We start from the raw sequence: 24,649 nt of genomic DNA, 5'->3' as shown, positions 1-24,649 counted from the left end.
GAATCATCTGATATTGTTTAAAAAATAAAAACAAATTATTTTGAATATTTAGTTCCAGTTACTACAAAACAAATAGATTTTTTGATCTCTTTTTTTTTTATCTCTTCATCTTAGTTATTATAGATTTTGAGATGCATTTTTATTTATATTTGGCTTTTAAATCATTACGTTTCTGTGTTCAAAATCAGATACAATAGATTTATACATGATTTAGAACCTAAACTGCATTTTTTTATTTATTTCTGATCACACATCAAAATATCAGAGATCTGAATTCAGTCCTGGGCTATTTATTTAAATTACGTTTTGTTCCTGTGAATAAAAGAAAATATCCTTAACCATCCCGTTGAGTTGGAAGCCAGAAAAAGATGTTTAGTTTGGACTCTCATGTCCATGATTTCAGAATTCAAATATTGGAAAATCTGTGCTGTGACATCCAGTCCAAATACTGCTTTCATTACAGTTTATTTTTTATTGACAGAAGAAATGGAAATATGAAGGTTTTTACTTGCTTGCTTGGCAAAAAAGCATTCTCCATATCACAATTACAAAATGAAATATTTATCCTGTCTACCACCGTTTGATGACTAACAGCTGGCTGCCAAGTCTGACAAGATAGGGATTTTATATAGACAGCTCGATATCTCTAGCTCAAATGACAAACAATCTCTCATTTCATTAAATGCCAGCTATACTTTATTTATCACTTTTTTGACAGACAAGCTGATTTACATGGTTTAACCAGCGTGAGAGCTTTTCCAACTGGCAGTCTTGCTAAATATTGTCAGACATCATGTTTTACTTTGAGGCCCTGTTGGATGTTCCTTTTTAAAATCATTTAGGTATGTTTGTGACGTACCTTTTTCTTCCAGAGCCACAACATAATAAACAGACAACCGTTTCTGATAGCATCAGGGAATCACTTGGAAATCTTGTGTCCAAGCTCTATATCTGGGATCTTACGTGTTCTGAATGGCTGCACTTTGCAAATATGACTATTGGACATGGCCAGGCTTTGTGTTTCTGTTTGCTTTTATTTTCTATGGAAAGTTGATCCTAATGTGGAAATGAATTGTCCTGTTCTAGGGGAACGCCTGCCTCAGACTGTCCACAGCATATCTCCTTTCGTATCATTAGTTATTTAATGACAACAAATGACCCTTTTTCCCATTAGGTTATATCAAATTTGTAATCAGTCACAATAATGATCTTTCACTTTTGTTACAGTGTCTTTCCACAAAGTCAGATCAGTGTTTATCTTGGCAAGAGGCTCATTCTAAACAGACCACTGGGACCTCGCTGCCATGGATTAGATTTTGAATTCTTCTGTATACTGAACTACTGTAGTAGAAAGAAACAAAGAAACGATAGCATTTGGATTTCACCAAATTTATGTAGGTTTGGATTTCTTATCTGGAGACATCAATTATTTGAACCAGTTTCTATAAAGAAAAAAAAATCTGGCTATGACTACAGCAACATGTTTTCTGTGATGCCTTTTGGTTGTAATAGAGTTGCAGAAGCCTGTTAGAAAGCCCTTTGGGCCCGACAGTGCAGTCTGGTATCTAACTGGGTGGAAGTAATTGTTCTGTGCCTAGCTGTGGTCTTTTGTGTTACAAATCCCTCTTATCCGTTCACACTGAAAACAAGGAAGTTGTTACAGAGTCAGTGTAACCCCTTCTAATGAATACAATGCTGAGTTCATGTCACGTCTGATGGGGACATGGTGCTCCATTGATTGACTGTTAGCTGTATGCTTTTCTTTTACCTCATATAATCACATAAACTCCACACTGATCTCAACTATTATTTATTACATGGGAGTTCAAAGCAGTTAAAATAAATGGTTATATCTCCTCAATGTGATTTATGTAAACTTGGTCAGACCCTGGTTAGCCTGTTTATGTCTACCTGCATTGCTCGCTTTCAGCCAAAGGCTTAGCCAACAGGTTCCTTTGTTCATCATCTGTAGATATTTGTACTTAGCCTCTTTCTTTCTACAGTGCTATAAAGCTGCTGAAGGTTAGAAGGAGACATACAACAAGGAAATCCAGCAGGAGGCAAATCGGATGGAATGAAAGCCCTCTCACAGCTTGTTTCCAATTAGGGCGAACTACCAAGTACAAAAGTATGAATTGAGTATATTGGGGGGTCTTAATGGTTAAGTCTTAGTAGACTGGGGAAACAAACTTAAATGGAAATTAAGGGAAAATAGAAACACAAGTAGAGAAAAAAATATTATAGAAGTGATAAGATAGACAAGATGAAAATGAAAGGCAGAGAAGAGAAAAACACATGCTATCAATCCAGCCGTAAGAGGTGAGTGCAATAGCTGGCTGGCTGCTGACGTTAGTCTGCTAGGTGTATTTATAGCCTTGGAGGATTTTAATCCGCAGTATTGGCCAAAGCCCCTGGCAGAGGGCTTCGAGCCAACCTGATGTGGGCTTTACAGGCTTGGGGAAAATGATAATCCTTGGGGGAGGATAGTTGATCTAAGTTCCTGCACTAGAACTATGTATCCCCATTCCCCTTAATCTGATCCATACTTCCAACACATTAGATCAGCCTTTTTTAGATCTTGGTGTACAACAAGTTATTTTGTTAGGTGTCCTACCGAAAACGCTGATCTCTATGAAAATCAGAAAGTATAGATTCTTCAAATAAATGTGTGTGGCCAATTCAATTATTTGGTCCTGAGTGTCTTCAGCCAGTCAAATCATTTTCTAAATGTCTGTTTTGCTAGTGTTTCCCCTGCAGCCTTTTGTCTGTTTTTGCTGTTTCCCCCTGGGATCATTAAAGTATTTCAGATTCTGATTAGTGGTTAAGCTACTTACTGATTTAATAGTAAAGGTCCCTTAAAATGGTGACTTGTGTAACATTTGTTGTCATTGTCATTCTTACAAAGTAGATGGAGGAAATAACATCCAAGAATGGTCCCAGAATAATCTGCAGCTTATAACAGAGACCAGTAGGACAGATGTCAATATAATAATACTTGTCTTTACAATAAGAAACAATATATGTCGTTCTCTTCCAACTAACAAGCACAAATAGGCTCTACTTCTTACCTGGATATTTTACATTGAATGGCTCTCCTGTTAAAATCTTGTCATTTGTTTTTTACATCAACAAAACTTTACAAATCTAGTTATTACTAAGCGCAGCGTTAGCCAAGGGTATTTATTCATTTAATATACAACCGGTTTTAGACTTATCATATCTTCTGTGTGCATCACTGTGTTGTGGTACTGGATCTATTTCTCTGGAAATGTTTCCAAAGATTCTCTATCGAGAAGATGAGCTGTTTAATAAAAAAAATATATATATATTTATACAGTTCACTTTATGTGACATTTAATATCAGATGAAGTAAATCTATGCAAAACAGTCATGTAATAAACTCACACATCATCAAAAAAAGTTAATGTGACTTCAAATAGAACATTATTTAGTACTACCATGCTAACAGCTCCACTGCAAGAACTACAGCTTAAAGTTAAGCTCTTTGTATATTTTTCACACACTATTCACAAAACAGACAATATTAACAACCTTGATGATTGTCTATGCAATCCTAGACAGATATTGTTAGAGGGAATTTTCATCTTCAGTCATCAATGGTGCACAGATTGCTGCTGTAGTTGCTTAGAAATGATTACTCTTATGCATCGTTATGCTATGCTAATTAGCCATGTGCAACATTAAGCGCAGCAGGCTGAAGGGATTTAAAGCACCATTATGTGAATTAAAGTGTCTTAATTTTCCCCAGTTTTGTGTGCTTTAAATTACATTTTGGTGTTACTTGCTGAAAGAAATATTTAAAATGTAATGTAAATCCCTTTATTGTCCCACAGTGGGGAAATTCACTCTCTGCATTTAACCCATCCCCTTGGGGAGCAGTGGGCTGCCATTGTGGGGCGCCCGGTGAGCAGTGTGGAGTTAAGGGCTTTGCTCAGGGACCCAGAGTGCAGGCTGTGGGGGTTGAACCGGGTTCTTGCAAACCGGTTCAACCCGGGCTATGTACCACTAGGGCGGGGGTCGGCAATCTGCATGTGGCTCTTTAGCGCCCCCCTTGCATCTCCCTTGGGCTTTTTCAAAAATTTGTGAAAATCGATTTTTTCTTTTGTTTTAATATGGTGTGCAGGAGGTAAAAGAAAAATGTATGTTTTCCAATGCTGTAAACATTTGTATAATAAATAAATGTAAACAATAATTTGCGTCATAGCAATGGAGATCAGTGGTCATAACTTGCAACCAGCGCGGCGCCAGGCAAACAAAGTTGCAGGTGTGTCTCGGACCATATATCCCAAAGGGGAAAAAAAATAATGATGGCTGATGAGAAAAAAGGATTCAAAGAATGGACCGAGCATTTGCTTTCATTATCAGTGCAGAAGGATTGCCTGCATGTTTGCTTTGTAATAAGAGGTTGTTAAAAAATAAAAATTTGGGAAGGCATTTCCAGGGAAGGCATGCTAAATATGCAGCCCACCACCAAGGTGGGAGTGAGAGAAAAAGTGGGATTACAGAACTTCTGGATAAATTAGATGAGCGCAAAGATAGATTTAAGAAATGGGTTGCATCTCCAAACTCCACTACTGCTGCTAGTTTTTCATGGAAGCATGAAAAACAATCCACAGATCAAACAGGTAGCCTCTGATGCAGGTATGTGAACTTCCTTTTTTTTTTTTTTTCCCAAATCCTAAAAATATAAATGACACCAAGTAACACTGGTGACGGAGGATGTGGGATTTCAGAGTTAGAGAGCAGTGCTCTGATGGATGTCAGTTCCTGCTTGGTTCCTCATGACTCAATCAATGCCTCCCAACAGAAATACGTCCACCATAGAAAGATTCCTTTATCGTGTTTCTATAATTTCATCAATGTAACAAAACCTAAACCATGCGGTGAAGGGCGGTAAAGCAGCACGCTGTGTGAGCTTTCACTGCGCCTCCCTCACCTCATGCTGCTATGTGACATTTGCTCCAGGATAAACATTTAATCATGAATGCTTATTATAAATTTAAGCCCACATAGTCCTTTTCTATAGTAGGATAACAAACTTGGAGCTGGTGTTGCCATAGAAGGCTAATAGAAGGCTTTTACATATTTGCGGCTCCAGACAGATTTAATTTTATTTTTTTGGTCCAATATGGCTCTTTGCGCAGTTTGGGTTGCTGATCCCTGGTCTAGGGCAAGACTCACAATAAAAGCAAACAGTGTTAGTAATTTTGGAACTCCAAGAGTCCTATACACCCATTTTCCTGAAAAGTATAGCAAAGTTAGCAGATATATGAAGTGGAAAAAAAGGTTTTATTATAGGCTTTGTCACATAAACTGATATTTAGGGGTTTAACATTTAAAAAGTTCATAAATATTAAAATCCGATTCTGTGGCAATCTTTAAGAGCGTCCAAAGTTGATAGGTGTTGTACAAATGAAAGCTACGTTTATGGGTTAAAATCAAAAGATTTTGCTGAATTAATGGAAATCATGTTTTTTAGTTCAATTTCACATTTTCTAATTCTATTTTAACTGTGGTAAGCTTTTAAAATGTTACATTCCATGAAAAGAAGATATGAGATTGGGTCCTGGAAGCCATGTGCAGGTGCTGCATTTTTCCTGAAATCCTGAGAGTGGAGGAAAATAACGATGCAATGTACATACCTGATACGGAGAGTGATATGCTGTGCCAAATGCAAACAGTCAGAAGAGAATGAGCAGGTTTAAGGGATCTTAGGTCATTTAGTAAAAACTGCTTTTCTTAAACTGCTTCTTACATGATGGTGCAAAGTGTACTGGATTCTCTCTCATTCAGCTTTGTGATGATGTGAATGATGGAATTGGCTGATGTGTCTGGGAAAAAACTTGGACAACATCCAAAGAAAGGTCTTTATTGGAGCTGAGTAAGAGCTCAATATGATGGTAGATTTATTGATATTTTATAGCTTTCTGCACCTTCATCATCCAAAGTGCTGCCTGTGGAGCCTTTAAGGTCAGAGATGTAGTTTACTGGTTCTGAGCCGTCAGCAGAACTTAGAAGTTGGGCTTAGCAGGCCATGTAGAATGAGCTGTGTTTGAGGGCTACATGAAGTTTCAGAGACGGCTCTTAACGCCAATGCCCGTCAAAGCTTGATGGATGATAGTCATTCACTTCTCATGGAGAGGGGGAGGGTGCACAGATATATCTTTAGGTCTGAATAGTGATAGTTTTTTTTGTTGTTGTTGCTACAGAACTTTAAAGGGAAATCTGTCTTCCTAATGTGACCTATTTCCAAGGGAGCAGGGAGCTTGCATTGTGGGGTTTTGCTCAGAGATTCATAAAGATTTGAGATTTCAATCGCAGATCTTGTAGCTTATCTAGAACACATTTAATAATCTGCTTTTACAGATGATGTTTTAATAGCTTTTTATTTACTTTCATTGCTGATTCCTTTTAAACTAGGCCAGGCAGGTAAGCAGTCTCTATGCTAGTGGACCTAGGCTTAGGTGCTTTAAATGGTTGCCTAAAATAAGGACATAAACCTATTCATACAGAGATTCTTTATCTTTTACTGTCAGCTAAAGACAGATGACGATTGACAGATGAAGGCTTTAGCCAGCACTGTGAGGAAGTTTGTCCCTAGCAAATAGGATATAGGCTTTTTCTCATGGTAGCTTTGCCTCGTCTGTTCCTGTTTGGCTGTGACACCATCCTGGAGTAAAATATCAGCTGTGCTGCTGCCAGCAACACCTTTGTTTATAGATGTTGGAGATTGGCCTGTTTTTCCAGTGTAGTCCTGTTTCTATGACTGTGACTGGCTGCATGTGCTCTCTTCATCCTCTGACATGGGATCTGGCTTGGTGCTCGTCTGCCTGGCTGTGTGTTTCCTGGATGGGGCCGCCTTTTACAGCTGCTTTTTATATCTCTGCTTCTGTCTCCTTGAACCCCAGTCGGCCTCAGCAGATGGCTGCTCACACTGAGCCTGGTTCTGCTGGAGGTTTCTTCCTGTTAAAAGGGAGTTTTTCCTCTCCACTCTCGCTACAAGCATGCTTAGTGTGAGGGATTGCCGATCGGACAATGCAATCAACTGGTTTTCCTTAGACAGAAAACTTAGAATCAATTTGGCTGTGTGATCTGGTGAACTGTAAAGTGCCTTGAGATGACATGTGTTGTGAATTGGCGCTATATAAATAAACTGAATTGAAACTGAATTGAAATATCATCGTTGGATGGGTTTTTGGGTTTTGTCCAAAAAAAACATTTAATAAAAAAAAAAAAAAAAAACTCATCCTGAGTGCTCGCAAGTTAAGTTAGCTGTTATACTTCAAATATCCAAACTAAAATTGGTTGTGATACCAACCCTCCTTACTAAAGGCTGCTGGACCAGTATGGAGTAGTAGCTATTGCATTCATTAACAATTGATCAAATCTGCTTCCAGTTCACCGATCTGAGAGAATATAAAGGTATTCAGCTACCCTAGGGAGCACTGCAACGCTTTGTACTATTTTCAGTCCTCAAGCTTGTCTGTTGTACTGAGAGTTTATGGAGGATTTTCCAAGGATATGTTGAGCTGCCCACTTAGTAAGTGGACAGCTCAAAAGTGGCACTTACTAGACTTTGCATGGTGCATGGTGCATCAACTAATTTAGTAATCGATTAATCGTTAACTTGAGTATAGAGACTCTAAAACATGCCTTTAGCTGACAGAGCGACCCACCTTGAGCAGCAATGATACAAAAATTTTAAAAAGAAAATGTATCAAAATTTTACATTTAGATAAACATTTCTTTCGTCTATCAATATGCTGTATCCATAACTCGAGGGGAAAAATTTTAGTGTCACCTGTTTATGTTCATAAATTATCTTTTTTTAGGAACCTTTTGATATCTGGTTAGTTATCGAAAAGATAATCGACAGATTCATCGATTTGCAAAAGTTTTGCAAAGTTAATATTGAATCGGATATTTAATAAGCTCAACAATGATTGAAGTAATTGGAAAAATGAATTTCTCTAGGCTAAAACATGGACCTTTAGCAGCAGTGCAGGAAGAATCCGCTCCATGTGGCAGCAGAAAACTCAAGTCCCCCTGTTGTCTTTACTAGGATTTCTTTTTTAGGGTCATGGGAATGTGATGGAAGATAAAAAGCAGATCCTGTACATCTTGTTCTATGATGTTATTGTGAAGTCTCACTAATGTATCAGTGTTTTGGTAATTAGGGTTGAGATACTCTCTCTGACTTTGTTGTACTTGAAGTCTTTGCCTGTATACTGTTATTTCCTCAGTCTTTTAATAGATAAAGAAGTTTCCGAAGTTGCTCAGTTTCACCTAAAAAAAAAAAGTTGAATGGTGCCAAGTATTGTTGATAATTTTTTAGAGATTTTAAAACTTGGCAGAACACACCCAGCAAATATCCTCCCTTCCCTTTTTATCTTCTATTTTGAAAAGGGTTGCCAAATAATTATCAACGGGCCACAGATTTCTGCTAGTTCCTGCAGTTCATGTACTTTGTATGGGAAAACCGCAATGTTTTTCACTTTATCCATCATCATCTGCGCAGCCACCACCCTGTAATCTCTCTTTCTACCAATAAAGCAGTTGGGTTTCCCTCTCCTCTGTAGACTCCTAATTGCGCAGCAATAATCTTTTCCCTCTAGAGGTTTAAAAGACTGTGTTTACACTTCATTTTTGGCAGACAGACTTGGCAAAATACTAATTTACACTTTCTGTAGCAAAATGAAACTCTCTTCTGATTACTTTTGCTGGCTCACCAGAGCATTTGAAGCCTCAGTCATCTACGAGTATGAAGGGCTTCTCAGGGTAATAGTTTGTATCTGTAATTAAATAGAATTCATTATATTATCCAAGCTAAACTGTAACTAAGGTGTTTAAATGAAAGAAATAACAGTTACTGACTGTAAGTAACTTTTCTAATAAAACATTCCTGTTGAATTCCATTTTTCTTCCAGTAGCCATATCCCTAACCATGTTTCCAATGTTGTTTATAAATTACCACACTTTCTGGGTCTTTTAGTGTTTTTGTAAACAGGTTTTGGCAAAATACTAAAAGTTGAAAGGGCAGCAACTCCCTCTTTTTTAATTGCTTTAAATAAACCATGTCTTCATTATGTAACCTCCTATTTTCGAAATAAATACATTTTAAATTCCAGTATTTCTATAATATTGATATATATTGTATTCCTATGCCCAATTTGTAAATGTTGAGGGATGTAGAAATAAATTCAGGTTCCTGTTTCCGATTCCACCTTTCTACCCAAATCATTGGCTCTGCTCTATGAGGTTTGGTTCACTTTCCATTACAATTGAGTACCATCTGTTGCACACAGTATATTACTGCTTCTGGTTGACTTTTCTGTTACTGAATCCTGTTTGTTTATAATCTGCAGCTATATCCCATTATCTCTTTATCCAGCCATCTATTCTCCAAGATCCAAACAAAAGAAATGCTTTGCTACCTGGACATATCTGTCTTTAAGCCTGATTTCTGCATTCAGAAACTTCTTAGATGTTATTATGCATTCAAAGTTTTTTCCAATTCTTCAGTTATTTACTCTGCATTTAACTCTCTTAAGTCAATAAAATTTAAACAAGGTAAGAAGCTTTCTTAACCATAAGCTAGATTCTAAATACAGTCTAAGTAAGAACAGTGGATTTGTGTTTGCAAACTCACATTAGTGAGTAGAGAATAGTACGAAATAGCTGAATAAATTGAATCAGCAGGTATTCTTACATTTTACTGATTAAAAGATTACAGACTATTCAGAGTCTAGGCTGCAGACATTTCTATTTGTGCACGTTAGTCACCCAGGAACATTGATAGTTTTATATTTGAAATGCATCTGACAAATTACTGATTGTTTGAGAGTATTCATTAAAGTTTTTACACTGCTGTTTTAGCGTCTTCCTAAATAAAGATGCTGATCAGTTACAGATTGATTTGATTAACTGTTGACTGATTTTTAAATAATCAACGTCTTTTATGTTGCTTGTTAGTCCAAGCTTCCAAGTAATGTTTTCCTACTTTAACTTTAGCATAAATCTGAGTGATTAGTTGAACAATAACCTTGCATCTTGTTTGACTCATTTTAAGGCCTTATACAGGTCAAAGATTTCTCTTTCTTTTTATAGAGGAGCTTAAAATGGATGAAGATTTAAAAGCAGAGAATAAAGAAAAGAGATAAAAGGCTCAAAGAATGATGTTGCAGTGAATTAACCCGAGGTCGTGTAATCTGGTTCTGATGTATACCCCTGTCTGTGTGTTGATAAATGTTTCATGAAGCTCTCTTTGAACTCATTAACCACAGGGAGATGAGTAAGTCCAAGGTACCTTGAGGAAATAAGTAAGGTTTTTTTTTTTTTTTTTTTTAACAAAGCTATTTTGGTGCTAACCTCCCCTTTCAGAATGACTCGGGGTAAAAAAATCTGCAACATGGTGCTTTTTAATCATAACCCAAACATTAGAAGCTGGTTGCAACATTCTGAGATTTGTTCGAAACTTCAGATTTAGTTCTAACTTCCAGCAGCTTCAGCTGAAAATTTGCTGCCGCAACGTCTAGAAGGTTTTAAAAGATATATATTGAGATATGGTGATTTTAATAGAAAAATAAATAGGAGCCTTTTGTGGGATCATTCTGATTTTTTATTTTATTTTATAAGTTTTTTTATAGAAAAAAATATAGCTGTGCTGGTATACGGTAGGAATAATAATTAAACAATTTTAGAAAATACTAAAGGGCAGGAATAAAAGGATCCAATAGCTCCAGGTGAAACAGCCATGATTAACTACACCATTAAGACAAAATAGTAGAGAGAACCTCATTATGGTGGTCTTATTCATTAATCTGTAATATTCTAGCTTCAGGCTACTGACTATTTTCAGCACCCTGGCAGCCTCAGTCATTCTTACTGTTAAATGGTCTATGCTCCTATATCTACAGCACTAAGCTTTTGGCTGGATTGTGTTGCTAGAACCAGTGTAATTTGAATCCTGACAACATATAAGCCTCCTATGGGTGGAATCCAGTCCCCTGCAAGGTCTGTAAAACCATGGCTCATGTATCATGTTTCCACATTTTTCTTTCTGATTGACCAAACCAGATAGTAAACCCTTCTACTTGCCTGAACTACTTTAAACATGAGCATGTTTGATTGGTGAATTGAAACGATGTTTGAGTTCACTTGGAAAGAATGTGAAATGCACTCAACTATTACCTCACTTATAATGTCATGATTTGTTGGATATTGTTTCTGGCCCAAACGGCTACAGCCTTTGGATTCTTGAATAATTTAAGTAACTCTACTAATGCAACTAGGGCCAGAAAAATGGCTTTATCTGTGTGCTTAGGTTGTGGCATTCTTTCCAGATATGCTTCCAGCTTTTCTTAACTAGAATCCAGTGTTCCTCTCTCAGCTGCTGTTTTCCTTTCTAATCTAATGATGCTCATTTTCACTTGGTGGCTTTTCGCCTGAAATTCCTCCGGCTTAAGCTGGTGTTCCTGGCAACAGCCTGTCAATGTGGTGTAACTGTGACTGTAAAGAGGGAGCATAAAATTAAGTATGAAGTCACTCTGAAATAATAGGGGAAAGGAAAGAGAGAAAGCAGTTCCAAAACTGTAATTTTCCTGCTGGAACTGAGTTCACTTTGGGAAGTTATCCTTTGTGTAGGATTTACTGGACTAATCATTTAAAATAAAGGGACCAGACTTCATGCATACATTTGGGGCTATACCATACGGTTGGGATGTTGAATTGACACCCCGTATAACATACAAAATGACTAGCATCCTGTAGCTAAAATACAACACTTCAAAGGTAAATGTCGCTAGAATATTGTAGGTTTTGTTGGATCAGAGGATGATTTGTAAAAAAGCTCTTTTGTTCATGATTACTTTACTGACTAGAGTAGATTGGGGGATTATTAGGTGGATTAAAATTACATCCACAAATAGATCTGAGGTGCATATCCAGACCTGAGGCTTTAGCGAAGGTTAATAGCATCTTTGAACTTGTATTTAATTGTTTTAGTCTTGTCTTTATAATGGGTCTGATGGCTCTAAACCTTTTATCATTTTGGCCTCCTCGCCAAATTTTTTTCCTTGGCGAACATGACATTATAGTTAGATGACGATGATTTATGCTGGATCTGCATATTTAAGTGGGAGACTGATTTCCTCTTTAAAGGCCAAAATATGGGAACCTATAAGAACAGCATTGAAAATATTTATGGTCTTCCTGCTGAGAGTGGTCATTAAATATTTATAACGGAGACAGAAACATCATACTGCCATGTGAGAAAGCTGGGGCTATGAAGAAAGTTTTTACTTTTGTTGTAGAATAATGACTCTGTCCAGTCTGTTTTACATGTCAGTTTTAGCTTTTTAAAGCATAAGCAGAGCTAGCATTAGAGAAATGGCAGTCTCTGTTGATTCTCTAATAATAGAAAATTTAAGATTTGTAAAAATGCTCCCATCATTTACAAATCATGCCTACTCCATGCCAAAGTTTGAAAGCTCATATGGATAAGCTAGTTTGGCTGTATTCTGTTCAGGCTTCATGCCATCGAGTCTTTTGAATAAATTGTAGATTTCAATATGGAGTATAAAATGCTTTACTTTTAATCAGATTCTTACATCCCACTTCTTTGCTTGATTCCTTGATTTCCATTTTTCTTCCATCAGTAGTGGCCTCCCCACCGAAGAGTGTTGTTTTGAAAGTTTCATTACAGTAAGAACTAATAATAATTGAACTTTATTGATCTTACACTCGAGAAATGTATCTCTTCATTTATCCCATCCCATTGTGTGGCGCCCAGGACGATGTGTGGGGTTAAGGGTCTTGCTTAGGGACCCAGAGAGCAGGCTGTGGGGATCGAACCGGGTACTTGCAGCCAGTAGTAACAAAAATATCCAGCTTCTAACTAACTTCCCTGCGTCAATTCATGACAGATTTCTGAAGAAGGCTTAGAGTTCTTGAATTATTTTTCCCTAGACATAATATACAAATATAAAACATCATTAAGGGCAGTCAAAATTTAGTAAATAATGTATGTCTATTCTAATAAAATTTCTGTATCTCTGTAATGTTTCTGTATTATGAGTTGTCTTCTCAATTCAGAGGGCCCCATGCCTGTCTTTGCCTAGGGCCCCAAATTTCCTAAATCCGCCCATGCTTCGATTCTCTCCTCCGATTTTCATCTATTTGGCCGACAATTACGTCCCCTGTCGCAGGAGAGCGCATTGCCCTAAACTCATGCCCATTGAATTATGAACGAAAAGGGACATTTTAAACGTATTCTTAAGGTTATTTCTTATACATGGATGCCTTAAAATAGATAGTTTTGGTGTACAGACAAATTTAAATTAATAAGACAGGCTACAGTCAGTGTGCGATGAATAAATTCTCTGCTCAGTGGGTGCCAATTTTCGATTTTGCTATCAACAACATTTTGGATCATTTCTGACACTTTATTTGTTAAACTTAGAACCTGGAACCTGTGGAAGATTCCCTCACCTCATTATTTTCACATTCCCTCAAATCACGTGTCTTTGCCACATGGCTATGATTCCTTCCAGAACCCCGTCAGCTGCTCCACTGGTTGCACCACTGAGGTTGAAAATGAAATCGCGTGTGCCCTCTGGGCCACCGTAAGTCAGGCTAGTTGTATGCGCACAGCCTGCTAAAAGTTGAAAGGGCAATATTAATGCCATTACAGTTGATATATAGTAGACATTTACACATTCAGTGATCAAATGTCACGGAGTGGTATGGGGGATGGTCATTTATGAAGGGGGGGTGATTTTTTAGATTTTTTTAAAGGAGGGGAATGTCATCCGCCTTCATCCCCCCTCAACTCAACTACTGCTTCCAACCTTCTTAGAGCACAAGCGCACTGCTCTAACCAGTAGGCCAACACTCACTCCAATGATGAACAGTTTTAACATTCCTCTTTCGTGGCTATATTAAAAACTAAATTTTAAAACCTACAAGTACAAATAAAAGTCTCTCTTACTTAATCCTATCTCAGCATTATTTTTTCTATCTTTCACTAGAGACATCATTAGAGGTTTCTTTTTCACATTGCTTTGCGTCACATTGCTCCTCTTGCTCTCCTGCACATCGGGATAACATGAAAATCGTCCTATCAAAATGTGAATGTGATGAGCTAGAAAGGCAGAAAGTTCTGTTTACATCCACAGTGTATCTAAGTTTGTTTTTGAACAGTAGAGAGTATAGAAATAAAAAGTAGAAAGATCTATGATAACCTGGTTACTTGATTTTTTAAAAACATTTTGAACTCAAAATATATTAGAATGAGTGTTGTCTATTTTGATGTTTTATGTCCATGCTAATTTGAACAAAATGTCTGTGGTACAATAACAAAGGCATATTCGTGGGGTTGTTGTCCTTTAAATTCAATGATGTACAGAACTCCTACACAGCCTTTAAGTAATTTGGCCTAAACTTTAATTAATTTCAATAATTTTGGGTCACTTCCTCATTTTTGTTAAAGGTTGTTATGGTACTTTGGTGGTAATGTAACATTTATTGAAAGATCCATGTAATACATCTCTTCTCCAAAGTTGATCAGAAGCAGCAGCGCCTCTTTGTTTAATGCCTTCCCTCTGTCAGCTGTCTGGTTATAGGTGTCTGTGGTCCTTAGCAGAGATAATAGGAGACAAACTGTCCTTTTGAGTCTCTTCCTTTGGACAGTGAGCCACGCATTTTCTTCCTCACAGCATCAATTCTTGTTGCTAGGAGACTGCTTGGTGGGTTTTTTTTCTCTTGACCCAGCTCGGTTTGTTTTGTTTTTTTGTCTCTTTTTGAAATCTTGGAGCACCCCCCCCTTCTCTCATATTGAAAGCATTGCCATTTCCTTCAGTTCAATGATGAGGCTTCAATATACGTTTCTCAATGCATTTCAAGTGAGGATTTTCTCATTTTCAGCCAATAGTGTTTCCTTTTTTTCATTTTATCTCATGCAGGAAAAACTCCAAAATTGAAACCTGCATCAGGATTGGGTTGTTGAATTATTAACCCAACCCTCATTGTTGTAATTAAAATACAGCCTTCACTGAATATGAACAACTTTTTTTTATTTTTTTTTTGTTTGTAGAAAATTGACTTAATTGTTCACAATTAGATTGCTGCTTGATTTTTATTTAACTAGAGATTATGTTACCAGTGTAAAAGTAATTTTAATACTGTTGCTGAATATTGAGAGAATCGTATATCATTTACAATCAGCTCACATATTTCATCAATTTTTTTAACTTTTCCTTCGTCATAATGTCCCCTCGAAACTTTGTACATTTGAGCGCCTTACATATAAAACATATGCAGGAAGTATTGTAATTTACAGCAAATAAACTAAACAGTATGCCATATATACAATGATATGGGCTTGCAAAGCCTGCTTACATAGCAATTAAAATGATCAGAACATCCTATGAAATTCTGTGATTGCTGTACAGTACATATTGATAGTGAGATGATATGTATTAGAAAGTTCATATAGAGGGCGATCCCCTCTCTGTTATTTATTAGAAGCATTCTCACTGGTTTCTTGCTTCACTCCACTGACTCAAGATTGATATTCAGTGCTTGGATTTCTCTGCAAGCCGCTCAGCAGCGGAAACAGTTTTTACAAAATACTAAAAAACAGACCATCTTTGCTTCAATTTCATTTAGCGCCCAGATCACTTCAATTTGTTTTGTATTTTTATTTTTTCTTATTGCATGTCCTCTGGCTGTACAAAGCAAGCAATGTTATAGGCTTGACTCAGTTTCCCAGCTAGTAGCTGCTGGATGGTCAAGCTAAGTCAACACTGTGGTCACTTTGATTGGACAGTCGGTCAGGGTTTAAACCTCAGTGGGTTTGTGAGGTCACCACATGCAGTCTGTATGACTGAAGCAGTGCAAACTGACCAGCAGCAGATCTGGTATTTTACAGATTGAGTTTATTCCCAGGTTTAGGCCTCTCAACACCTGAATTAATCAAGAATAATCCATATTTTACAAATTATTATGATTGGTCCAGAACAAATGCACAGGTCTGACAGTTGTAAATTGGAAAACATAAGCTTATTATACTCAGTCTGTGATTACTGTCTGATTAGCAGGGTACAGTAAACCTGCTGTGCTCACTTGCGACCATCTGGATGCTGCCGTGCTGAAAATATGGGACAAGCCAGGATTTGCCTTGTATGATGCAGTGTTAATTGCTGACATCTGACATGACTGTGATGCATAGTGAATCAAATCATCCTTTTCATCTTTTTTATTTCTTTTTTAACTGTAACCAATCTACTTAAGAACAGAAAATAATTTAGTTAAAAGTAAGAGCAGAGGAAATTGGATCAAAAAGTAACTCTTTGTTTTAGGACATACATCCTCCATATCTCCACCGACATTCAGTAGTTCAGAGTGAGAGATCGTCCCCAGAGGCTGCCCATCTGGAAGAGGCGAAGACCGAAGGGATACAGCAGGAATAACATCTGGATCTATCCAAGCTGAACTGACATGAAATATGATTTATTTCAGTTTGAACACCAGTCTTCCCCTAGACATGGATCTAAAATTGTTTTTGGGAGTTCTCTACATGTATATTAGTTAGTTCTTAGCCAGTTATTGCCTTCCAGTGGCCTTTTCATTTATTTATTTTTATTTTTTATTCCTAATGAAGTGGAAATTATGCTTTCAAAGTAAATTAACAGATCAGGGAGCCCTTTATTGAACTTGGTACATGATTTATGAGTGCATTAAAATGTCAATTTCCACAAGCATAAACGTATAATCTAAACAACTGGATGGATGGTTCAGGCCCAAACAGCTTTAAATGAAAACTTTATGTTCCACCCTATTTTGTGTGTTTGGTTGTTTTTTTTTTTTAGACCTATTTCCAAGAAGAATATCTACTTTAGAAAATGGGTTTTCCTTCTGTAAATTTGAAAAAAAGGGAAAAGTGAAAAGTATTGGATAAAATGCTTCATAGTTTTGTAGTATTATTTGATTGATTCTGTTTACATGAAAACATTGTAACGAAGTAAAATGATGTGGGATGGCATGAAATACGGTGTTACCATGTTATTATAACCTATCAACTATGGACAGATCTGTCTACCAAACACTGGACAAAATCAACATTTTGAAAAAAATGTACTTTTAGCATGATCTAAAGTAAAGATCTGCAACAAGAATGGATTAGATGTGGTCCACACTGGCCAATAACACCTTTATATTCCGTTGAGGCCTAAAAATCATTTGTTTTGTTGTGAATGATAATGGGAAGGAAAGTTAACCGTTTCCAGAAAAATGTTCACACTGCAAAAGTAAAATATGTATTAAGCTCACTGCAGGAAACAGAGGAGATAAACCTTGTTGTCACTCAGTACCAAAAACAGATTGGGAAATTCCTTTCTTTTGGCTTGTTCTCTGTTCCAGTGAGTTGTGCTCATTTTCTAAACGTTAGCTCTGTCAAAGTATTGAGGTTTTATCTCTTATAGTTTCTCTCATGTTTGTTGTTATATTTGTGCCTTTGAAATCCTGGAGGCAGCAGTGAAGCGGTTGTATCCACCTGTTCCATTTCTGCTTCATGCTGTTTCTGGGGTTTGCAGCCCATGTCGTCCACACCGAGATCAGTAAACACAGGGTTTGCCTTTCACTCTATCATCTTTACTACAAAAGAAATAACAAACTAAAAAATTAACTATACCAGATCATTTTCAACCTTTTCTTCGATGTTTTGTTGTTGCTGCTTATAAAGCTAAAATACCTTAAAAACAGTTTTACTATTTGTTGAAATCAGTATCAGGAACAAATGGTGTTTTTTATGGCTTACAGCCTGGTATTAGTCATGAGTATGTATAAACCATCATTTAATATTGACTAGAGAAGGAGCCTGCAGTGCTTTCATAGCTCTTTGTTCTTTACTCTTACATAGTAATATTGTGACTATGTGTAATGTTCACTTGTTTGCACTGATCTTTATGTGCCGTTGCCGAAAATAACAGCTTCAAAATTTTAAAGCCAGGCAAGGCAGAGTGGGGAAAACACCTTTTTTCTCCTCTGCATACATATATTATCACTGAAGGAATTCAGAGCAACTCTTTTAATCAAAGCTGCTGTTAACTGAGGGTTGAATTAGGGTAGGTAAAGCCTGGAGGTGTTAGATGTGGGTTGAGAGGGCAAACCTACTTAAAGGAGATAACAATCAACATCTAATATTAAAGTATTTACTAAAAGAACGGATGTTTTCAATGAATTTCTTGGCTAATTAAGGTTTGTTTGTGGCATCCAGCTCTCTGTTATTTATTTTTTTCATTCTTTGTATGTTTCAATATGTTGTTTTTGCGTTTTATTCTCTTTTAGGTATGACTACAGAGAGATGCTGTACAATTCCACCTTCTGTCTGGTTCCTCGGGGTCGAAGGCTGGGCTCCTTTCGTTTCTTAGAGGCTTTGCAGGTCAGTGACTCATCCACATCCTGCTGTTCACTATGAGGCAGAGTTTTTCTTTTGCAGAGTAAGCATCTGAAGGTTATTTTCCTTTGTTTCCTTTCCTGAAAATATTGCAGCTTCAAGAAAGGAAAATGTTTCAGAAACATGCATAGGCCATCATTAATTACCAGTATTTGCATGTTTGTAAAATGGAATAAAAAGAAAAAAACAGATAAGCAATAGCTAGTTTTCATGCTACTTTTTATTGGCTATTTAAATGGTGTACAGTTTTAATACAAAGCTAGGAAATAAATCTAAATTAATATTTGCACAGTCTAATATTAAGACTTTTACATTTTTTACAGATTTACCACTTATGAATCAGCACAAACATGTAATGCAAATATTGGTTTAACTAGCCATTCAATGACACACAGCTGTTGGCGTTACACACTATCACTTGAAAAACATTAATGTTTGCAGCTCACCATTGTATTTGTAGTTTTTTTGTGGCCAGAACTATTTTTCAATATTTCTGAATTTGACTGACTATGCTGTAAGCAAATCTTTTTTTTTCGGGCGTTACCAACAGGATGCAGCTACTAGTGGGGGAGGGGCAGCACTACTTTGTAGCAGTAACCTACCTATACCCTCTAACGTCAATAAGTGGTCAGTGTGATTATAATAATGACCCAAATCAAAACACCCAAATCAAATAAAAGCTAAATTTTTTTGGTGTTTGATTAGGAAAAATTGACGGAGAATATAAATGTTTCAGTGGTTAAACAAAAAAAAAGCAGTTTGTCTAGAGATAAAGCCATGAACCAGTCTGGTTAGTCTGAATAAAATAAGCACTGATTAAAGCTTGGGTTATGCATTTTGGGTTTTCTATGATATGGACCTAGGAGCATTCTTAACTACGTGGACGAATCTGCGCAGAAAATATGGTAAGCAGGCAGCAGCTCCTGTTATATAAACATCTGGAGACATCCTGTGATTTAACCTATAAATATAACCACTATTAACACATTCCTGGAAGGAAATTACTTTCTGAGGCTTTTATAAAGTTGTGAATGGCTTTTTTTACCACTTCCTCGTGTCGTGTTCCCGGCTTGCTCTTTGTGCTGATCTCAGCTCCCCTCCAGCTGAGACTCCGCTCTGTCGCTGACCACTTCACAGCATTGGTGCTTTCTTTGTGGGTAGAACCAAAGTAAGCTGCTGTTTTCAAAAATCGATGGTCTCTAGAAGCTGATTCGAAAGTTTGGCATAGAGAATAATCCAGCAGAAGTCTTGTGATCGCCTGTGCTTTTGTCGTGAAATGCCGACAGTGAGACCTTGACAGGAAATGCTTTGGGTCTGACGAGGGGTCAGGGAAGCTGATGAAGTACTAAATACTGTTAAACAGTCATTCCAGTACTAATATCTGTTGGGATGGTGACATCATCAGTGGAAAGTAAGAAGTTATTTTATCTTAAAAACCAAATCGGCACAAACAACAGTTTACCTGCACCAATCAGGTAACTCTGAAAAGGTAGATAACTTCGGAGCCTAATGGAGGTTTCGGTTGACCTCTGCAAAAAAAAAAAAAAAGTAGATTTATTTTTGGTTTGATTGTTTTTTTTACAAATGATTCTTTTTAACTACTCAAACCTGCACTAATCAGTCTATTTGCTGAGTTTTTCCACGTTGGTCGGGTGTGAGCTTCACACAGCTGAAGCTCCTGTTATTTGATGACGCGGTCTGGGATGTGAGCACTCTATCTCAGATCCAGAGCGGTCAACTCCCCACAGCGCTCACGGAAATCCCCACAGACATCATGCTTGGTCTGAACTCATCCTAACACTGTTATTTTTATTATTATGCCTCCAGTATTGCTTCCTTCTCTGCTTATCACTCTGTGTCCTCGATGCTCACCCTGTAATCAAGTCTCTCTTCCTGGTTCTTCACCACCTACTAAGATCTTCTTTCTCCCTCCTTTTATTCATGTGTCTTAAACTTGTGGGAAGTGCAATATGCCCCGGTAAATATAACGATAAGAAATATATAATGAAAATGGGAGCTCTGCTGATGTTTTTATGCCTCTTTTATAAGGACAGCATTCCCAGACCATCAATATCGCATCGCTCTCCACCACAGCAGTGTTTGCATTCCTCCAAATATTAAAGCATCCCGGTAAACCTCCAAAGAATTGAACAATATTACATGGTTTTCTCCAATGACCGTGAAAGGCTTCTCCTGCAGCTCTACGCTTCTACTCCTGTTCTGGCTAGTATAACTGATGTTTTCATTTTTTATTTCTATTCTATAAAATTTACTAAACTGTAAAACATGCAGGTGTTTTCTGGATAAAAAGCTCCATGAAACAATGGATGGTCGGTTTAAATTCAATGTGGAATTAAAATGTAAAAAATGATGTTAAATAATTTTGGTGTCCCTATACAGCTTCTTTATTTCAGATATAATAGCAGCACGGATCATTACCTGAGGAAGGAGACTTAACATGATTTTGACCTTTCACAATTAAATCTCCCTCTAAATCATGATTATTTTTTCACTTAAATATCTATCAGCCCTGAGAAAAATGTTCTTCTCCTTTCAGCTTTTCCATCATGACCCAAGTGAAACTCCTGTTAATCATTGTTCTTAGAGATTGGAAGGCTCTCTTTATTTCACACCATGAGCGCAGTGAGAGCTAATGTAGAAATCCACATAATAAGCAGTTTCACTTGAGTGAGTTTTATATTATTTGCCATTCTCTGCACTTTCACAGTGAGAGAAGATCAGGGTTTCTCTGTTATCAACTAGAAATGAAAAGCAAGCAATCAAAGTACTTCTTAGCTAAATTTAGCTTCAGTTGACGCCTGATTCCTCTCAAACTATATTCAGATTTCTCTATCAAATGTAAACTATGGCTTTAAAAGAAAATCACTGACTGGTTTAGGATGTTTCCAGTCATCAAAATTAGTGATTATTTTTATGCTGCAATAAGCAAACCTTCCAAGTAATAAATTATATATGGATGGATGGATGCTGTTTATTTAATTTAATGCTAGCCAATTAAACATTTAAGGAAGCTCAGCTGGTTGCATTAATTCAGACTTGAAGCAATCCATCCTCCGTGCTAAGATGTGGGATAAGTGCAGAGGAACCGATCCAGATCTACTGTACCGCAACAAGCTGGGTTATGAGAGGACAGGAAGGAGGCACAGAAGCATTAGATGATGAGTAGACAGAATGAATGGCTGCAGTAACTCTGCTAGTGGCTTCATCTTGGAGAGAAACTGTAAATAAGGATGAACCAATGGGTCAGATCACAGAAAATCTGATTAGAAACATGCAAATGAAGGCGATCTACACTGCTTTAACTTTTCAGTGCATTTGTCTGAAGCCTAAGCTGTGGTCTGCCTTTTGTCCCTTCAGGTGACTGTTCTGTTCCCCGAAGAAATCTGACCAGTGAGTCTGATAGCTATGTCCAGGAAAAAAACAATAACAAAAAACATGGTCAAAATACGAACTCACTTTAATTAATGATGGAATAAAAAAGATGGGAAATGGCTATCATCACAATGTTTTTCTGGGCATAACTGCTACAACCACATTATAAATGTAATTGATTATTATTAGAAACAACGGTTTATCTAACAGTGTGACAAAAAAATAAAGATTATATATTAGAAATAATTTAGTCAGTTTTAGACAAACTTGACTTATAATGTTTCATCCAGATTGTTCTTAACTATGAATCTAGCTCAAATCTGATGTGAAATAGTTATTTTCTTGGTAAATATATGTCTGAAAAGATATTTATCTAATCTAATTCATATATACATACAATTAAAATGTCAAGGTTTATGTCAAAGAAGCAGGACACTGAAAATCATGTAATATTTCCATAAAATAACTAAGTTGGTGATCTTCAGATAACCCTGACCTTTGACCTCAGAGGAAAGCAGACAGCTGAATGGAACAGAATAATTAGTTTCTCAGGGAGTAAGAAAGGAGACAAGTTGAGATGCTGGACTGGATTAAGCAGTAAAAGAGAAATGGAGGATATCCTCTGTGTTGTATAACACACCTACAGACTATGGACCACAGGTACATGTGTTTCTATGGATTGGTTCTGTTGTAGTTAAGCCCTGCAGACATTAATACAGTTAAAAAATGTATTCCTATAGTGGATATAATGATGTTTTCAACTGGTTAGACAGGAGAGGGGAGAATATGTGCAGAGATGATTTGCAACATGCGGTAGATCAGCTGCCTTTAATCTGTGTTCTCTTGTATGTGCATACATCTAAAAGGGTCCCAAACTCAGATATCTGAATGGCTGCTCTGTGTATGAAATATTTTGATGAAGGATGGGATTGGACAACAGGATTTTGCAGCGCATTGCTCTATGAGAGCAGATAAGCAGGTAAAGCTTGGCTGCCTTTGAGCAGATTGCTACCTTTTACTAATGATACTATGCAGATTAGAGAAACGGAGGCAATCCAATGCAGGGAGGTTTGTGCCGCGACGGATGTTTGTACGTTCAATGACCAAAGCAGATTATAGAGCTCGTCACTGCTGGCAAGAAGCTGCCTTAACTGTCCCATCCACACCCACACACACACACAGCTGAATGAATCAGTTGTTAGAAACAAGGATGCAAACAGAGACACAGGCTGCAATATTATGAAACGACTTTTTTTTAGCTCAGATCTTCTACTGAACAAGTTCTCAAAATCAGTGTTCAGTTGTTGCAAATGTATGATTGAAGCTGGATGCACGGTAAAATGCTGCTGAGAAATTTCCTGTTGAAAATGAGACATTCTGTCTATGATAGATGCTGAAGCTGTGTTTGCTCTACTACATGCATCCTTTATGATGGATCTTATTAATGGTTAATACTGTTGTTGCAGGCAGCCTGTGTGCCAGTGATGCTCAGCAACGGCTGGGAGCTTCCCTTCTCCGAAATCATCGACTGGAACACAGCAGCTGTCATTGGGGATGAGAGGCTGCTGTTACAGGTAGAAACATGGGGAAATACTGAAGTTTAAAAATTTTCTTAGGTTTGGTTGCTTTGTCTCAGTTCTTTTAGGATCTTTAGAAATACTCTGCTTTAATTAGTTATCTTATTGCACTATAATTATCTAGTTTGAATGCTTCTTTCTAATGCTTCTGTGATGAGATGTCATTACTTGTATAAGGAAGAGAGAAAAGAATCACTCTTAAACACGACTTCCTTCGTTGACTTTGACTCAGATGCTAAGATCCGATGATCAAAGCTCTAACTTTTCAGTTGGGCACAAATGGCATAAACTGTTCCTAATTGGTGTCCTTCATTACACTCATTTCAGCAGCCTAAACAAACAATGAATGGAAACCTTATTGGATAAAATAGTGCCCATGTCTAGTAATAATTGGGCCTTCCTTTTATCTGTTTAAGTCCAGCCTTACTTCTTTTTTTTTTGTTAAGGTAGCTTCTTGAACAAAGTACAGACATTTTTCTTAGAGATTTCATTTTCGCAGCAGGCCGGTAAAATGACTACTATTTTTACATCCTGGTTTTTAAATGTAAACTGCATTTTTTTCAATGTTACTTTTTAATTAATTAATTGTTTTACACATTGTAAAGCTTTCCTTTGTTGTTATTTTTTTAATGCCATCAGCAGGCTTGTTGATTTGGCTAATTGTTTAATCGTTTTCTGCGTTGTTCTGTTCTGATCCAGATCCCTTCAACAGTTCGGTCCATCCACCAGGATAAAATTCTGTCTTTGAGGCAGCAGACGCAGCTGCTGTGGGAGGCTTACTTCAACTCTGTAGAGAAGATAGTACTGACCACGCTGGAGGTACATGCATACAACACCATGTCATCTGTTTGTTTCTCTGAAAAGGAGTACATTTGCATTATGCGCAAAATTTAACATTTTTATTAGAATTTAATAATTGGGGAAAATACTTTTTTGTTATTGAGGGAAAATGAAGTAAAAAGCTTTTATTCTTTGTTTCTACACCACACTGACACCTATGCCTACATCCCAACCTTTCTTTACTGACATACAGCTGTGAACTGTGTCGCTTCAGATGTAAATATGAAAAAAGGCCTCCATCAGATGGAGGAAAGGTATCATTGTATCAGAGTCCTGTCAATATTTCCACGCTGCGTCGTGTTCTGGGTTGGCTATCAGTCATGTCAGTAGTTTGTTTCTGTCAGGCTCCATTTATCTGCTTTCT

The 24,649-nt window shown here is 37.1% G+C and overlaps 1 protein-coding gene across 1 annotated transcript in view; it reads left to right on the top strand.

Moving 5' to 3' along the window:
- LOC119777081 (exostosin-1b-like) overlaps nt 1-24,649 on the top strand; it is a 35,693-nt gene that overhangs the window by 3,097 nt on the left and 7,947 nt on the right. The window contains exons 2-4 of the mRNA XM_038275855.1: nt 18,367-18,460; nt 23,335-23,442; nt 24,145-24,264. Of these exons, the coding sequence (XP_038131783.1) occupies nt 18,367-18,460; nt 23,335-23,442; nt 24,145-24,264 (322 nt within the window). The remainder of the gene's footprint in view (nt 1-18,366; nt 18,461-23,334; nt 23,443-24,144; nt 24,265-24,649) is intronic.

This window comes from Cyprinodon tularosa, unplaced genomic scaffold (assembly GCF_016077235.1).
Source record: "Cyprinodon tularosa strain WSP-4 unplaced genomic scaffold, ASM1607723v1 ctg98, whole genome shotgun sequence".
NCBI classification, from domain to species: Eukaryota; Metazoa; Chordata; class Actinopteri; order Cyprinodontiformes; family Cyprinodontidae; genus Cyprinodon; species Cyprinodon tularosa.
Note: the sequence above shows the minus strand (reverse complement) of the source record. Positions and strands in the feature narration are given on the sequence as shown.